General features: G+C 43.6%; 1 protein-coding gene and 1 gene segment (V, D, J or C); both read right to left on the minus strand.

Moving 5' to 3' along the window:
- The window catches only part of LOC131919447 (T cell receptor alpha chain MC.7.G5-like), a 653,930-nt gene that overhangs the window by 72,893 nt on the left and 563,889 nt on the right, over positions 1-17,148 (minus strand). The window lies entirely within an intron of this gene.
- The window catches only part of LOC131919445 (T cell receptor delta constant-like), a 191,798-nt gene continuing 181,572 nt past the window's right edge, over positions 6,923-17,148 (minus strand). The window contains 4 exon segments of the C gene segment in view: positions 6,923-7,417; positions 8,456-8,569; positions 8,915-8,980; positions 9,483-9,761. Coding sequence covers positions 8,457-8,569; positions 8,915-8,980; positions 9,483-9,761 — 458 coding nt within the window.

Raw genomic sequence — 17,148 nt, forward strand, 5'->3', positions numbered from 1 at the left:
TCAAATCTCAGGGGAGCACAGTGCTCCATGACAATGTGTTTGCAGTACTGAGAGCATCAAGATGAAATCCTGGGCCAGTGAGACAACTCAGCATACAAAGGTCCCTGCTACTAAGCCTGTTGGCTGGAGTTCCACCCCCAGATCCACAGGTGGAAGGAGAGAGCAGAATTCTGCAAGTTGTCCTCTGACCCCCACCTGTATGTTGTGGTTTGTGAATAACACATGTGAATATGTTCAAACACACACACACACACACACACACACACACACACACACACACACACACCTTAAAAACATTAAAAAGGTGTGGGCTTTAGATTTTTTTTTAACCATTGATTGATAGAACAAGCCTTCAGCTGAATTTAACCATCATCTAAGAAGATATTTCGTTAGCATCTTCATTCTGAATAGTTTTGAGAACAATGCTCTTAGGACTCTGTTAATCTGTATGTTTGATAAATAGGTGCTGAAGGTGGTGTAGACCTGGCAGGTTGACTGCAGAAGCCCGGCTGCCTTGCTGTGTGGCCTCCTCAGAAGTGCCCCTTTCGAAGCACACCTTTCAAGAAAAGTTAGGACACCAGAGCTGGGAGATGTCACTTGTGCCCCCCAGCCCTGCTCCCAGCATCTGGGCCTCAGTGTGAACTGGCTGCACGTGTCCTGTGTGAGGGCCGTGGAGCCCACATCTGTGCTCTTGGCCAGATGTCACTGGAGTTGAAATCAAGAGAATGGCTCAGTCCAGGGGTGGGCTGCAGACCTGGATGCTCTGAAAATTACTTCTGCCAGCAGGGGCTGGGCTGTGTGCAAGGATGAACAATGCACACTTTTTGAAAGATGTATAGTGATGTCCCAAATATGGCGTGTTCCAGATATTACTAAAACTTTAGCTGTCACTTCTTGGAGGTAAGCGTGCACTGCTCTCTTGTACTTTTATTTGACACACCTGGCAACTTAGTTCATGCTGCTGCTGAATTCTTTCCTCTTTTCTTTCTCCTCCTCCTTCTCCTTCTTTCTCCCTTTCTCCCCGACCCCCGTAGATGGCTGTTGGGTGTACCTCATGTATGCTAGGCAAGTACCCCACCACAGAGTCTCACTGATGAGCTTTTCAGTGAAGCAGCATTCTTTTATGGCACATCTGTTTATTGAATGACAAGCTATGGGTTAGGGACACATCAGTGAAAAGATGAATACTGTCATTAGTCTTGTGGAGCTCATGCATGCATGCATGCATGCATGTGCACGTGTATGTGTGTTTGTGTGTGTGTGTGTGTGTGTGTTGTGCATATGTGTTGATATTGAAGAAGAAAAAGTTGCATTTTTTTTTTTTTTTTTTTTTTTTTTACAGATCTGATGATTTCAGATAGCAGTCTGAGGGAAAATTTCAACAGAGCTGTAATCCAGGGTGGCAATGAATAACTGACTAATTGGAGTGGCCAGGGACGTTTCACTGGAATGGAGTGAATGAAGCATTAGGATCAGAATTTTAGATAGCTAGAACAGGGAGTCAGATGGAGGACTACAAGAAAGGCTATTACAGCGGAGGCAGACTGAGAAAGCAAGGAATACATGTGAGTAAGGCTGGAAAGGACGCAAGAGCCACAGAGCTTTGCAGGGTCTTAGAGACCCAGGCAAAGAGAGGCAGTTAGCATTCTAAGGACCTGGAAAATGGATGGTTCAGGACAAGAGCAGAAGCAACGGGACCAGTTAGGACTCTTCGCAGTGGTCCTTGTAGGAGATGATGATGTTTGCATGAGGGGGCAGTGGGGGGTGGGAGAAGGAGATGGGCTGGTGATTAGAAGTACTAACGAGTCTTACTAATGAAGCAGATGTAGGGAAAAGGGAGAGAAGGAGGGAGCCTTTGCCGATACTCATGGGGGGGGGGAGGTGAGGAGTGAAATAGTGTTTCTGATTCCAGAGCAGTGCTTCCTGAGTACTGTGTCTTGGCTTACATGGAAAACCATATTGTTGGGGTACATGACTGGGAGGGGGTAGCTCAGGGGCTCCAGCCACCCAAGGCGTACAGGGCTTCTCAGAACAGTACCTCAGCAAGCTTGTAGTTCTCTCCCTGCCAGCAAGCTCCCTTTGGGGTAGTAATTTTACAGCTGTAGACAGTTCCAAGAGACAGGAAGCCATGTTGTACAATGCACTAAGTGCTATCAGGATCAGTAAGCACCCCCTCAAGCATCAGAAACCAAAGACTTCTGGGGTCCAAGGCTAGAAAACAATCTTGTCTGGCCATCTTTTCACCTTCTTTATTCAGAGGAGTAAGGGACTTACTGGTTTATTTTACATATTGAATACTATACAGGTACTTGCTAATTTGTTCTGTTTATTGAGTTCTACAAGGTGAATATACAGATGTCAGGTCCCTGAGACAGGGCTACTTGAAGTGTGATTCATGAGCTGGTGTCTGTAGTTGGTTGTTTATTATTATTATTATTTTTATTTTTACTTTTTACTCTTTGTTCTTTGCTCTTTTGTGGGGTCCACCACCCAGCTCTCAAATAAATGCCCAGCCTTAGCTTGGCTTATTTCTAGCCAGCTTTTCTTAAATTATCCCATCTACCTTTTGCCTCTGGGCTTTCATTTTTCTCTATTTCTGTATACCTTTCTTTATTTCTTCTCTGTGGCTTGCTGTGTAGTTGGGTGGCTGGTCCCTGTTGTCCTCCTCTTTCTTTTCTTGCTTCCTGATCTTTTTCTCCCAGATTTCTCCTCCTATTTATTCTCTCTGCCTGCCAGCCCCGCCTATCCTTTCTCCTGCCTCACTACTGGATGTTCAGTTTTTTATTAGACCAACCAGGTGTTTCAGACAGGCAAAGTAACACAGCTTCAGAGTTAAACAAATGCAACAAAAAAGAATGCAGCACATCTTTGCATCATTAAAACAAATGTTCCTCAGCATAAGCAAATGTAACACATCTTAAAATAATATTCCACAACAGGTGTCAGTCTATGATCAGAGAATATAGGAATGGAGAGTAAGTTACTTTATGAATTAAGTATGCCAAAGCATGCCATTGTGGGGATTGCAGTTTCCTTCCCTTATCCCACTCACTCTGGCCTTCCCTCCACCCCCTTTATTTATTTATTTTTTAAGCAACTCATTTTCATTGTCAGAAGTATCAGTTCATGACAGTTCCTTGTCGGAGGTCCTTGCCTCACAGTTTCAGCTGATCCAGTCACTTGACAGTCACGTGAGAGGCCGTCTGCCTCCCCTCATTGCCCTCCTATCTCCTTCCTGTTTAAAGTCCTGTGACAACTGAAGAGACCCCAGCGGCCCTCCTCCATGCTCTGCCTCCTGCACTACCCTAAAGGATGATTCTTGGCTTGACTGTCAGCCTTTTGCTCGCCTGTAAGAGGCTTATTTCCTTTGCTCTGCACCCAGTTTCTCTTTCTCTGGCCTTTGGAGGCTTGGTCCCTTTTTCTTTCTTTCTTTCTTTCTTTCTTTCTTTCTTTCTTTCTTTCTTTCTTTCTTTCTTTCTTTTTTTCTTTCTTTCTTTCTTTTTCAAGACAGGGTTTCTTTGTGTAGCTTTGCACCTTTCCTGGAACTCACTCTGTAGCCCAGGCTGGCCTCGAACTCACAGAGATCCACCTGCCTCTGCCTCTCTTTTTCTTACATGCTTAGCGTCTAGTCATTCTCTGCCTGTGACTTTCATTCCTGTTCTCCATTGAGTTCCTCTGAGCTGGCCAGGGTTTGAGAATGCAAAAGCTACTATTGTCTCATTTCCTCTTCACAGACAAGGATGTGCTGTGTGTCACACTGATCCAGAGCTCCCCCAACATGACAGTGGCAAGTGGAAGTGCAGTAACATTGCTTTGCACTTATGACGGGTATAATCGAAATCCGGATTTATTTTGGTATCGCAAAAGGCAAGACCTGACCTTGCAGTTCATTCTTTATAGGGATGATACAAGACTCTATGACGCAGATTTTGTTCAAGGTCGATTTTTTGCGAAACACAGCAAGGTCTATAGAACCTTCCACCTGGTGATCTCTCCAGTGACGCTTGAAGACAGTGCCACTTACTTTTGTGCCTCAGGTGCCACTGTGGTGCAAGTGCTCAGGAAGCCTGCACCTAAACCCCTGGAGCACAGTTTAGGAGTGGCCCCCTTCCACAGGAAGTCACATGCCACTTTGTCAGGCCTCCCTCTCAGTCATTTCTGTTCCAGTCTGGCCTTTAGTGGTGCCCCCAAGTAACTGCTAATGAAAGGCCTGGCCACAGCCAGGAAGACTCTGGCTTCCAAGCAGCAGATCATCTCTCACTCCGGGTTCACTGTGTCTTTGTCACTCAAGTCTCTTATGGTTGGCTGTGGAGAACTACAGCTTGAGGACATTCCGTCTCTCTGTCCTGAAGTCTGTGCTGTCTGCTGTGAGGGTATCAGAATGGTGCAGGGGCCGGACCAAGGATGTCACCATCACTGTTTTTAGTTTATCTCCGCCATTGCCTACTCATTACTGTGCGTTAGTAAGCTTTCATTTTGAGACTCCTAGTGGATTCTTAAATCCACTCCTGTCTTACCTTGGTTCTGTGTCTTGTCATGTTTAGTTATATTACTTCCCCGGGGTATTCTTTAAAGCCTCCATTTTACTTATTTTATTCTCTCTCTTCGCTGAAGAACATGTCTAAGAACCGAACACATTTTCTAAAGTTCTGAGTATGGAGCTCAATGGTGTCCTGAGACAAGACCATTTTCCCCAGGAGAAACTGGCCGTATGATGTTGAAACAGATGCCTTTTCAGTCTCTGAGACACGGTCTCACTTTTCTCTACTTCTAGTAACATCTGCTTCTTAAACATACCATCAGAGTTATTAGATACAACCCTAGGGATGGAAGAGCCCAGAAGTAAGAAATAGTCTCACAGTTTCACAGCTGGTTCATGATAGCCAGGGACGCCAGGCTGTACTTCTAGAACTCTGTTGCAGCTAGATCCTAGGAGGCTTTATCAGGATGAATTTGGGCAGGAGTTTGCATGTACTTTAGACACAGTAAGTGAAACGTAGCCACTCTGTGGAGCAGCAGAGAGGATGAGGTGAAGGAACCACAGGTCATGGTCCATCCCAAGGCAGCCAAATCTTTCCTGGCTCCTGGCTTCAATCTTCACATATATACATGCGCATGCACGCACGCACGCATGCATGCATGCACGCATGCACGTGCACACACACATGCATGCACATGAAAGCAGAGGAAGAATAATTTTAGGGAGGGAGAGGGCTGGTGGGAGGGGGTGGGCATGAGTAAGGGGGTGGTGGTGAATCTGAACAAGATAACGGCATACCTGTAGGAAAATCTTATAATCAAACTCGTTATTTGTATACTAACTAAAATAGTAATTTAAATTTTTTGGAGGCTCATTTTGGTGGAAGAAATTTATAATCCTGTGATGTGCTAGGAGTTTTTCCTAGCATGGTGGGTCAGAATTGTCTCATTTGTTGCTGACAAGAGGCAGTCCTGAAGCTCAATGTAGTGACATTTAGATTGACACATTGTCCTCATTTTGGTGATGTAGTGGGCTCATGGGACAGTAACTTTGGGCTGACAGTCTTGAGACCTTGGTTCCATTCCCAGCAATATCTATCTCTGCCTCACTGAATGACTTTTGACAAAGTACAAACCTTTTTTTTCTGGGGTGGGGCTGACAGGGCAAATGTTTTGTTCCACTCGAAACACGAGGATGTGATCTTTTCCCAAGAACTTCAGAATACCATCCTGATGTCGCAGCAAGGGAGCAGAAGTGAGTGCTTTGGGACTAGGTATTCTTCACACATACCAGGTGAGGTGTGGAGTGTTGTGATTGCTGTTCCCTGGGTAGACCTGGCCTACCCGTCTAGATTTTTCTGAACCCAGTGACTCCCAGCATCATTACCTCCTGTGGTTTGGAGTCTGTGGTTGATGGTGGCTGGAGAATTGCCAGTGATAATTGCTCTTTCACGCGCCACACCATGACCCCTGCTTTATATTTCTCATAGCAGCTGAGGAAATCACAGTGCCGGGTTGCTAAGGCCTGCTACCTTAGTGGGTATACCAATAAAGCTGTGGCCACCCTGAGCTGAGACTAACAGAGCGGAATACCACATTGAAGGTGTTGCTGTTCTAACAGCAGCAGGAAACCAGGGCCTAGTCCCCCAGACAGGCATCTGGGGCCTGGGGATCAGGAAGCTGCGGTGTGACTGACACGCTCAGCCTGGCTTCCAGCAGACTAATAGCTCAACGGAGCTGAGTGCCTCTTCCCCTGGTAGTCCACAGTGAGTGAAGGCAGAGGTGAGCAGGTTAATAAATGCAACAGAGGCAGGCCTGAGAAGAGAGGCAAGAAAGCACATCAAAGACCCAGGCGAAAGGATCTGTGCCCAGTGATGTCAAAAGCCCTGGGCACAGACTGACCTGCAAAAGGCAATAGAGGTGATGCCTTCACAGGAAAAAAGAGAGGTCACCTTCCTGTCCCTGCTTCCAAAACGCTTGCACAGGGAGACATTGGCAGGCCAGGCACAGGTGTTAATCTGCACCCTCGGTACTGCGCCTGGGACTCAGCCTGTTTGTCTACGTGAAGTCAGTTCACAGAAAGAGGTGTCCTTCCTCTCTGTGTTTTACTTTCATCTTTGGTAATAGAGTGGAGAATAATTAGATGTGACTACAGAAGCTTTATTACCTGCTTGGAGGGCATTAAGGAAGCTAAACATGATTGTAAAATATTAGGAGAAGCAGGAAGTGCTCAAGTCGTTGGCGCCCTGGTGCTGCTAGGAACACTCTCCTGCTAGGAACACTCTCCTGCTAGGAACACTCTCCTGCTAGGAACACTCTCCTGCTAGGAACACTCTCCTGCTAGGAACACTCTCCTGCTAGGAACACTCTCCTGCTAGGAACACTCTCCTGCTAGGAACACTCTCCTGCATGGCTGTGAGAGCAAATCCAGAGGGTGGGCCATCCATGCCTCAGGAGAGGAGGAGGGGGCGGGCGCGGGCTACGAACGGGCTGAGTGCAGCTTTCCACGTTAAGCTAAAAAGATACATGTTCTCTCTCCCAAGACCATTTTCCTCCTGGGTAATTAAGCTGCTGATTTACTGGTCCCCACTTTCTAGTTCTGGGTAAATAAAGAAGGATGGAACACCATTTCCAAAGTATACCCGTTATTGGGGTGAAATAAAATAGGTCTATGTTTTCATAGCTTTCCGAGCCTTTATAAAGCAGTGTGTAAAGCCAGGCCCACAAACCCTACTCCCCAGGGCTTCTGTTTTTCTACTGGACTGGAGGATTAGCTAGGCTTGTTGCCCTCGCAGAAAAGCTGGTTTTGTTAGCAGCTGTTTAGAGGCGGTGGTGACGGGTCAGTTTGGCGCACGAAGGAGTTGGAAGCCTTGGATATAGCGTCTTCCTAAGCTTTTGATTTTCTTTCAGGAACTGTAGGCTCCTCACGCCAGCCAGCCTGTAAGAAAAGGAAGGATGTTACAGAATCATAGACCCTGAGCACTGGGAGGGGCTGCAGGGGTGATATCATTTTGGGGTGGCGGGTAGCTACTGTGCTGCACCACTACAGACATGGTTAATCCATTGTGGATCACGGCCCTGCTAACATGGCAGTGGTTCTGCTACTCAGTATAGTACTCAAACCTATTGGCTTTCTTGGAAGCATTCTTAAACCCAGACCCAGAGAAGGTAAGGAAACTGGCCGTGGGATCAGGGATCTCATCACAAGGTCAGGCAGGATGAAAACTCGGTTTTCTGATGCCTAGGGTAACATTCTTTATACTGCCATGCTGCCTGTGACCTCTGGACTGAGAGTGAAGTAACAGGTGGGGCTAGATACCCATTTGAGAACGATTGCCTGTACTTACAGATCAACCCCACTCTCAGAATCTAGGGTCATTCCTTGAACAGAAATTGATGAACATTTGGATATATTGGGGAAAATAAGGGAGAAAGAGCATTCTACTTTATTTATGTGTATGGGTGCTTCACCGGCATGTATGTCTGTGAACCATGCGTGTGTAGTGCTTTTGGAGGCTAGAAGGGGGTATCAGATACCCGGGACTCAAATCACACATGATTGTGAGTTGTCATGTGGGTGCTGGGAATTGATTTGTTGTTCTCTGGAAGAGCAGCCAGTGCTCTTAGCTACTGAGTAATCTCTCCAGCCCCAGGGAAGAGTAAGGCTTCATAGGCAAGCCTATCGCTCTCTCCCTGTCTCTCTGTTCTTCCCTCCCTCTCTCTCTCCCTCCCTCCTTCCCTCCCTCCCTCCTTTCTTTTTGAAATAAGGTCTTGTTATATAGCCCTAGCCAGCTTGATACTATACAGACCAGGCTGGTCTTGAACTCACACCAATCCTACTGCCTCAGCTTCCCAAGTGCTAAAATTATGGGACAGTACCACCACACTTTCCTTGTTTGTTACTGTTTCCAAACCTCCTTTACAATTTATGGCATCATTAGGGTGGAGCTGGGACTATGAAGTGACCAGTTCTTACCTTAGAAGAAGAATAACTTGGCAGTAAAGAGGAAATTGATGGCCACACTCTTGGCAAACAGCATTCGTAGCCCCAGCACCATGAGGGACATCATATTTACCTTCTTGGTGTGAACTATGATGGAATAAAAGTAAAACAGTGGCTTCAGGAGAGAGCACATTTCTTTCCACAGTGCCAACAACTGTCACCAGTCAGCTCCAAATGCCCGTGGTTCTTCCTGACCTACACACCCGGTGTGGTGTGAGACAGCGTTCAGAGCCCTCAGGCTCCTGTGCCCACCCAGACGGGCCAGTTTGGGAGACACTGGCTCACAGCCTGGCGAGCTCTACTGGGATGGAGGTTGAGGGAACCAGTGGGCTGAGTATGGTTTTCTTTTGTTTGTTTTCTTTTGAAATTTGATGCTTTGAGGTCTCATGTGTTGACGACAGAATTTGTCTTAACCACTTGATTTGAACTAACCTTTTGGGCCACGGCAAGTCTCTGAAGTTTGTGTGGCATTTTCATGTTCTGGTGGTTTTATATTATCTAGAAAAAAAACAATAGTGGTCAAGATTATGTTGGCAACCAAGAGGCAAAAGGAGGAGACTCTAGGTTGGTAAACTGAGGACAAGAGGGTCATACAGCTATTTATACAGACAGGATTCTTCTTGTTTGGGATCTTTTTGGCATCATCAGGACATCAAGATACACTCTAATTTGTAGGCAGAACAAGGATTTTCAATTCCATGATGAGATAGCCTCCCTTGTAGAATTTTGGTATTTGTTCTGGAGTAAATGATATCTTTGGTGCCAGATATTTATATGAAAAAGACTGTGTTGGTGAAGATGAGGGACAGGATTAAATAAGAGGAGAGATGCAGACCATTTCCTTCTTAGCCAGAGTTGAGAACCTTCTTTTTCTTTCTTTCTTTTTTTTTTTTTTTAAACCAGCACAATGCTAAATCAAAAGTAATCTATGCTGGCTTCACACTGCTCACTTCTTTTCCCTTGAGTTTCCCGTCTAAGCTCCTTCAAGACAGATACTCACCGAGAGAATTTGCATGTGGTTCAAAGTCAGTGGAGTGCACAGTTTCACTGTTGTGCTGAACTGAGCATGTCACTGAATTGGAATCTCCATACTGACCAAGCTTGACGGCACTGTACTTCCCACTGGGGGAGATGACTACAGCAGGGTCAAATTCTGCTATCTTCTTGGATGACTTGAGACTTATAGTCACATCCTTGGGATAGAAATCCTTCACCAGACAGGCAACATTCGTTCCATTTCTCATGATGAAAACAGATGGTTTGGTAGGTGGCTGAATTTCTGAAAATATAATCAACTGAGATGATAATTTACAGTATTATGAGAATTAAACTAGTGTTGGTTAGAATCTAGAACACTCTATACCTTGTTAGTGGTGTCCTTGATAGCATTTCATGGAAGTATGGACAAGGTAAGAGGAACAAAGGGGCAGTTAGTTTTGCTTCTAATAAGGAGCTGAAGTGAGATAGGGTTAGAAGAGAGATGGGGTATAACAACTATAAAGAAGTTTCTAGAACTGAAGATCTAGTATGGGGCCCTGGATGTGATCCCTGGCACTGCATAAACTCACCATAGTGCTATATACCACTTATTCCAGCTGGGAGGTAGAAGCAGGAGGATCAGGAGTTCTAGGTTATCCTTGAGTACCAGCACAATCTTGGCTATATGACACCCTGTATCAAACCAAATCAAAACCAAAACCAAACTCAAAAAAGGCTGGAGAGCTTATTTGGTAAAGTGCTTGCTCTGCGACCATGAGGACCCGAGTCAGATTTCTAGAACCCACGTAAAAATGCCATACATGGTGGTATGTGTTCGTAATCTCAGCATTGAGGAGGCAGAGACAAGAGATCTTCAAGGCTTGCTGGCCAGCCAGTCTCACCTAATTGGTGAACTCCAAGCCAACAAGAGACCCTGTCTCAAATGAAGTAGATAGTTCTTTTGAGAATAACTCTCAGTGTTGTCTCTTGGTGTCCATGTGTTAATGTGTGCATGCACTGGCACTCACATGTGTACCTGTGCACACACAAACATTAAAAAAAAAAACCCAAGTTTTTGGGTAAGCTCCATTTTAGTTATCTATGATTTGTTCATTAGTTGGACAACTGAGGTCAGGCTGAGTAACTGTCTGTGTCAGTTGGTTAGTTTTAAATATAGGAGCCTTTGAAGGAGATTATGGAAGGTACTCATATTTTGCATTGCTCTCCCCATCATTTCCTTTTGGTAAGACCAATGCCCCTATACTAAGTACTGCTGTAATGCTCCTTATCAAATTCAAATCCTCTCAGAAACTGCAACCCTGGTGAGGACGGGACTCCTGAGTTTCACTGTCTCTGACTGTGGAATGGGGTAGTTGTTCTAGGTTGGCAGGGTTGATGGATTCAGTGAGATAATAGCAGACATACAGACAAAGCATTGTGGTTAATGGAGTAAAACTTAACATTTATCCTCACTGAAGTGGGGGACAAAGAGGGAACTCTAGGAAGCCTCATGGTACAGCCTACCCTAACCAGGCTTGTCTTGGGGGCCTTATGGGAGTCTGGGAGACTTCTTTAACATGAGATGGTGAGATTATGTCAGTTAAAAACACAGGCTTCTAGAAAGGTCTGCATAATCAACTGAAACTCAGAGCGGGGCAGTTGGAGTTATTGTAGGGTGTTGCCCCCGTTCTGTAGACTGGGAGAGATCCCACTGAAAGTAAATGGTAGATTTCTCTCCATTTGGGTGGGCACTGATTCTTTTCTAAGGGCCTGGCCACTGTAAAATTTTTGTTTATTTCTGTTTGTTTGAGATAGTCTTTATATGTATATCAGGCTGTATTCAAACTCTTAATCCTTTGGCCTCACTCAGCCTTCTAAGTGATAACATTACAGGTTTGCTACCTTCTAGGAGTCATTTCTTTTGAGACAGGGGCTCATGCATCCCAGACTGGCTTTGAACTTGCAATATGGTCAAGGATGATCTTGAACTTGTGATTCTTCTGTTTTCATCTCCTGAGTGTTAGGATTGTAGGCACACACCATCAGAGGATAACAACTATCATTCTTAGGAAGTACTTACTGACGTAAAACAAGCTAAATCCATCTCTTGTTTTATTCTAAGAGGGGCTGTGGAATGAATGCTGGTGCTGGAATTGGATTCTCTGCTTACTTCGCCTTTCATACCTTGCTTTGAATATAACCCACCGTTATTCTAGGTATGCACTTTTTTTCTTTCCTTAAAACTGGAAGTCTTGATGCTTTGAGAAAGACAGTAATGATTCTCTCATACTGCCTGGTTGAAGCCTCTTGGATTCTATGTTATCTTTAAATAACCACTAAAGAAAGGGCTTTGTTATTACCTACGATAAGAAACAACCACTGACCTGTGAGCAGATTTCTAATCCTAAGATTCATTTCTGACTTTCAATAGTAATTTCTCTTGTGAACATAGCCCATAGTATTTACTAGTAAAAAGCTGGGGTTGTTGGTATCAAATGAAAACTATGTTGAATTACAACGTACTATTATCTCTTATGGGTTATGATCAAGACACCAGGTCTCTTGCTAAACGAAAATCTTACTAGACAGAAAATCTTGGTAGTGCATATGCAAGTAGAAAAGAATTGACTTTTCTATTGCTCTATCCAGAGTTGGGTTGGAGTTCTAGTGATGGGGTCCATGGTAGTAAAGCTATAACCAAATCAGTTGGTCTGAATTGGTTGAAAGGAGTGACTCTTAGTGAGAAGGTGCCTGCTGATCTCCACAGTATAATTAGATCATGGTGGATCAGGGATATCCCAAGAGAACAAGCTGTCCTGAGAAGGCTTCCTCATGACTATGTCATAATTCTCTATTTTTTTTTTTTTTTTTTTTTTTGTCCACCAAGAAGCTCAAATGAAAGACTGGGATCTGTTCTGGCACTCAGGGCAGGAGACAAACTCCCAAGATTCTGACTATGTTGGCTTTAGCTCTGGACAAGATTGGGTTTCCTTTTTTCAAAGAGTTTCTTAGAATTATCCACCCTCAACCCTCGTGAGAAAAACCTTTGCTTATTTTTTTTTCTTTACACACTCAAGTCACTGACAGCAAGACTGATAACCTCAGCGCTAACGGCTGAAACCACAAGTCTTCGTCACTTGTCTTCCTTTGGGAACTTGGTATTTCTTGTTCATGATCCTGTTTGTGGCTTGAGATGTATTGTGGTTGATTTTCAAGAGAATTAGGAGTTAGAAATTTGTTCAATAAAAAAGAATCAAACTAACCAAAGCAGTCTCAAACTCATTTTGTCAGTTATTCAAGAGTACGGTTCAATTTGAATAAGTTTGGACAGTGAAGGCTTGATTGGATTTTTGTTGTTTGAGGCAGGGTCTCTCCAAGTCATTAAGACTAACTTCACACTCAATTCTCCTGCCTCAGCTTGCTGAGTGTTAATATTATCAGTATGTGCTGCTCGGCCCAGCTGCTTGTGCGGGATTTTAAAATATAAACACGTAAAAAAATTATCATTGATTAACATTTTGGGTTAGGGAGGTTATTTCTGAATAACATGAATATTATAATACAGCCGGCAAGATGGATGTCTGAAGAATTCCATGCATGCACATGCTGAGACCTGAATGTATTTGTTGAGGTTTCAAATTGAACACAGTGCATTGATTTAGTAAAACGTTTTCTCTCCTTAAGTTAAGATCCATATGTTTAAAACAATTGAAAAAAGAGCTTATTCAATCAAATAATTGGCCTCTGATTGGCATGGTAACTAGAGAAAACAGAGATCTGGTTTGAGTTCACCCTTTCTTTTTAAATAAGTAGAATGGACTCCATGTAGCTGTCACTTGGAACTTAGTCTGTTTTGTATTTGATTTAAACAAATATTTGAAGATAACATTTAAATGAAAAATCTCATTGTTCATCTTTTGAGAACAGTCTCTTATTATTCCACGAATATGACTATATTTCAACACTTTCTTTCAAATGTATTTACTTGGACAATACCATTTTGTTTTCCGACATTCTCTTATGAGGACTCATACAGTGCTAAAATTACATGCTGGCAAACAGCAGAAAGATAAGAGAATGTCCTTTCTAAATGTTTTTTATGACTTACAGACTTAGATATTATCCACTGTAGAAACACCCAGAGCATCTTATTGGTTCTCTGAGAATGTGGCATCTGTAATACATGCCACTCAGAGTTTCAAGGCTCTTTGCCAGTCTGGGATTTCACTTAAGCCCTAAAGTTTTCTCTGCCTGGTTACTCTCACCTGGTTAACCACCTGTCTCCAAAGCTTTCCTAGCTATGGGACTTTTGTGCTCTGTAAGGGGGCACGTGGACTAGTCAGCTTAGCAAAGGTATGTGCAGGCAGCAATCCATTTCCTGGGAAGTTTGAGCCCAAGTGCTCCTGTGACTCCCTTCCTCCCAGGGGTACATTTATTAGTGTAATTTTAAAAAGATTATTTTGTTTTCTAGATTGATCTGAAGATTCAAGAAATAAATGAGGACTAGAGTTTTAGTATCTATATATTAAAAATAAAAGTAGTTACAAAGGCATGTTAGCAGTCCAGTGTCCTCACCCTGGCCCACTTCCTTCTGCCCACTCAATCACTGAGATGTAAGAGAATCTACTAGTTATAATTTGTAATATAATCTGGGCAGTAGCTCTAGTCTCAGGACTCAAATTATCCATAGAAATATAGAAAAAAGTCAACTTACGGGGCTCCACAAAGAGCTTTGTGCCAGTTCCAAAAAACATCTGTCGGGTGACCCAGGAGCACATTATCACCTTGCTTTACAGATAACCAGGCTGGGGCTAGCCCTGAGTCAGAGCTTGAACATCTGTGCCTTGCCTTGGAGCCTGCGTCTCAGCCTACAGAGCCTACAGTTCAGAGAATTCCAAAGTTGTCCTTGATGGGACAGGGAGCTGAGTGCACAGAATGTCCCTTTCTTTGGAGCTAATAGTAGCTGAATGTTTGGATAGGAAAGTGAGCAGGAAGGCTCCATCGAAGAGGTCCTGGGACAGGGCTGAAGCAGGACAAGAAAGGGTGACAGACAACTGACTTCAAGATGCAAAATTCAACTCCCAGTTTATTGGGAAGGCTTTCCAAGAAAAGCACAATACCTGGATACAGAGATAGAGTTCTACATTTCTTACCCTGACTGAAAAAAGCATGGAGAGGAGGCCTTAGGAACATCGTTTTCTCATACTTTGGTTCCCTTTTCTTGAACCACAAATGGTATATCTTGATTTGAATCCTCTTTTTCCTCCACTACTCAGATGAGTTTCATGGTAGCAATGAGTTTTCTTTCTAATTACTGAGCCTAGAAAAGGGGCAAGGACCTGCGCGTTGAGTAACAAAATGGCTGTGTTTGGCAGGTGCTGTAGAGTGCATGTAGGTCAGTCCTTGTGTTGTCCTCATTTAGTTTTGTTTTATAATTTCTTCTGATTCTGGGGCCAAATACGAGTCTCAGAAATGTATAGTAATCATCATGACTATGTGGATCACACCATCTCATCACCAAACTCAAGAGCTAGAGCTAGAGCCAGGGAAAAGAGAATGACAGTGAAGGAGGACCATCACTTGAACTGGAAGCTCTCAGAACTGCAGATTTGATTTGAAATTCTCACTTTCCCCACCTGAGCTTCACATATCACATTAACTTCCATCACTGCAGGTAGAAAAGAAAGAAAGTAGAATATCATCGGGAAGTGTGGTCAGTGTCCTAACAGAACAGAGAGTAAGCATTTATATTTTCAACCTCCTTAGCCCCAAGATTCCCAAAAGTGCAGCCTCAAAGATTTGACTCTTAACACAGAAGATAGTTCTGAATTTCAAGTGGAAATGGTTTAAAGAGAAAATGAAGCATAGTACTTTTTGCTCAGATGCAATTTGCCAAACATCAGTCAGACTGCAATCAGCTATCACATAAGTTGGCTTTCCTTTCCTCCTTCTCTTCATTGCTCTGATGTTCTTAGAGGTAAGAACACTAAAGAAATCCCATGGTTTCCCTGGAAGCAACAGGCAATGAAGAATGCTTACTTATTAAGTAAAAACCCTTAAGGTTTTATTATTCTCTGAAAGGCAGAGACCCAGCTGACAGTTCCAGTTACTTAAGAGGGCCAGGTTCACCACTTCCCTATACCTTTTTCCACTTCTTTCTTTCCTCTAGAATGAGAAAAAGCTCACATGTCACCATGTAAGAGATAATAACTGCCTCATTGGCCTTGGCATTTTGATAGCCATTTGAAAGACTGTTGTTCTCTGGCTTGGCTCAAGTGCTTGGCTGTTGAAAGCCAAGCCACTGACTATAGACCCTGGATTTGCAAACACTGGACCAGGATACACTAGACCAGTGGGTACTACTTCCAGGAGAACGCCACCACTTCTTTATTGTTTTGGAGTCAGTGGCTGTGCTTCTGTGTGAGAATATAGGTCCCCAAGGCCTTGTGCAGCGTCTCCAGATTCACGGCTAACAGAAGAGGTAAGTGTGACTCTGGCTAGGATGGGATCTTGGGGATCACTTAGTCTGCAGTTAGCCTTGCTGGCTTAATGCCAGTTGCAACGAAAGAAGGAAAGAAAGAAAGAAAGAAAGAGAGAGAGAAAGGAAATAGACCAAGATGTCTAGATAGATTATAGATAGATAGATGATAGAAAGATAGATAGATAGATAGATAGATAGATAGGGTACATCTAATGCCTTCTTTCATGTCTTTTCATTGTTTCTAACCCTCCTTCCTCCATCATGACTGCAACTCTTTTTCCTTTGAGAGCAAGAGAGGCTTATCTCAGCTGGAGCTTCTGTGTTCCAATCCCTGACCACAGAGAGGGTCAGAACCAGAAACCTGACCTACAGCTTTTCAAGGTGGTTGTAGAAGATTTATTCTTATTAATCTTTAGGATAGAGTCTTCAGTTGTGTATCGAGTATTTTCTTAAGAAAAATACACTGGTTCTCAAATTTTATTCTAATTCATTGCAATAAATAATGAATTTCAAATTTAAGACTCCTCCCCACCCCCAATGTCCTGAGAAGCTTCATTTATTGAAACTGTGCTACAATAACTCTAAGGCAGTAGTTCTCACCCTTCCTAATGCTGCAATCCTTTAATACAGTTCCTCATGTTGTGTTGACTCCCCCAACCATAAAATTATTTCATTGCTGCTCCATAACTATACATTTTGCTACTGTTATGAATCGTAGCATAAATATCTGGTACGTAGGATATCTGATATGTGACCCCTGTGAAAGGGTCACTCAACCCCTCAAAGGATTACGACCCACAGGTTGAGAACCACTGCTCTAAGGGGCTGAGCACAAAGTTGATTCTGTGATGAGCGGGTGCCCACTTCCATAGATAAGCTGCATTGTTACAACAGTAGCTTAGGTATCAGTTGACTTCTTTGCTACTCATCCCTTTCAGTCCACCTCATCTGTTTGGATAGGGTTGGTGGATTAGGATGTGGGTAGCATGAGGAATAGAATCCTTTGAAGATCTCTGAGATCTAAGCATTGTATTTTACAGCCTGCTTAACTCCTTTTATCTTCTAAATGTTGACATTTAGGGACGTCCCTAGGTTTTTGGCTACTAGCTCCTTAACCTACCATCTCTTATCCCTAGATTTTGCTGAAGATCTCATTTTTCCTAAGAGAAAGGAATCATTTTGGTTTTGCTGAACTGATCGATCGCCA

The sequence above is a fragment of the Peromyscus eremicus genome, chromosome 9 (assembly GCF_949786415.1).
Source record: "Peromyscus eremicus chromosome 9, PerEre_H2_v1, whole genome shotgun sequence".
Classification (NCBI taxonomy): Eukaryota; Metazoa; Chordata; class Mammalia; order Rodentia; family Cricetidae; genus Peromyscus; species Peromyscus eremicus.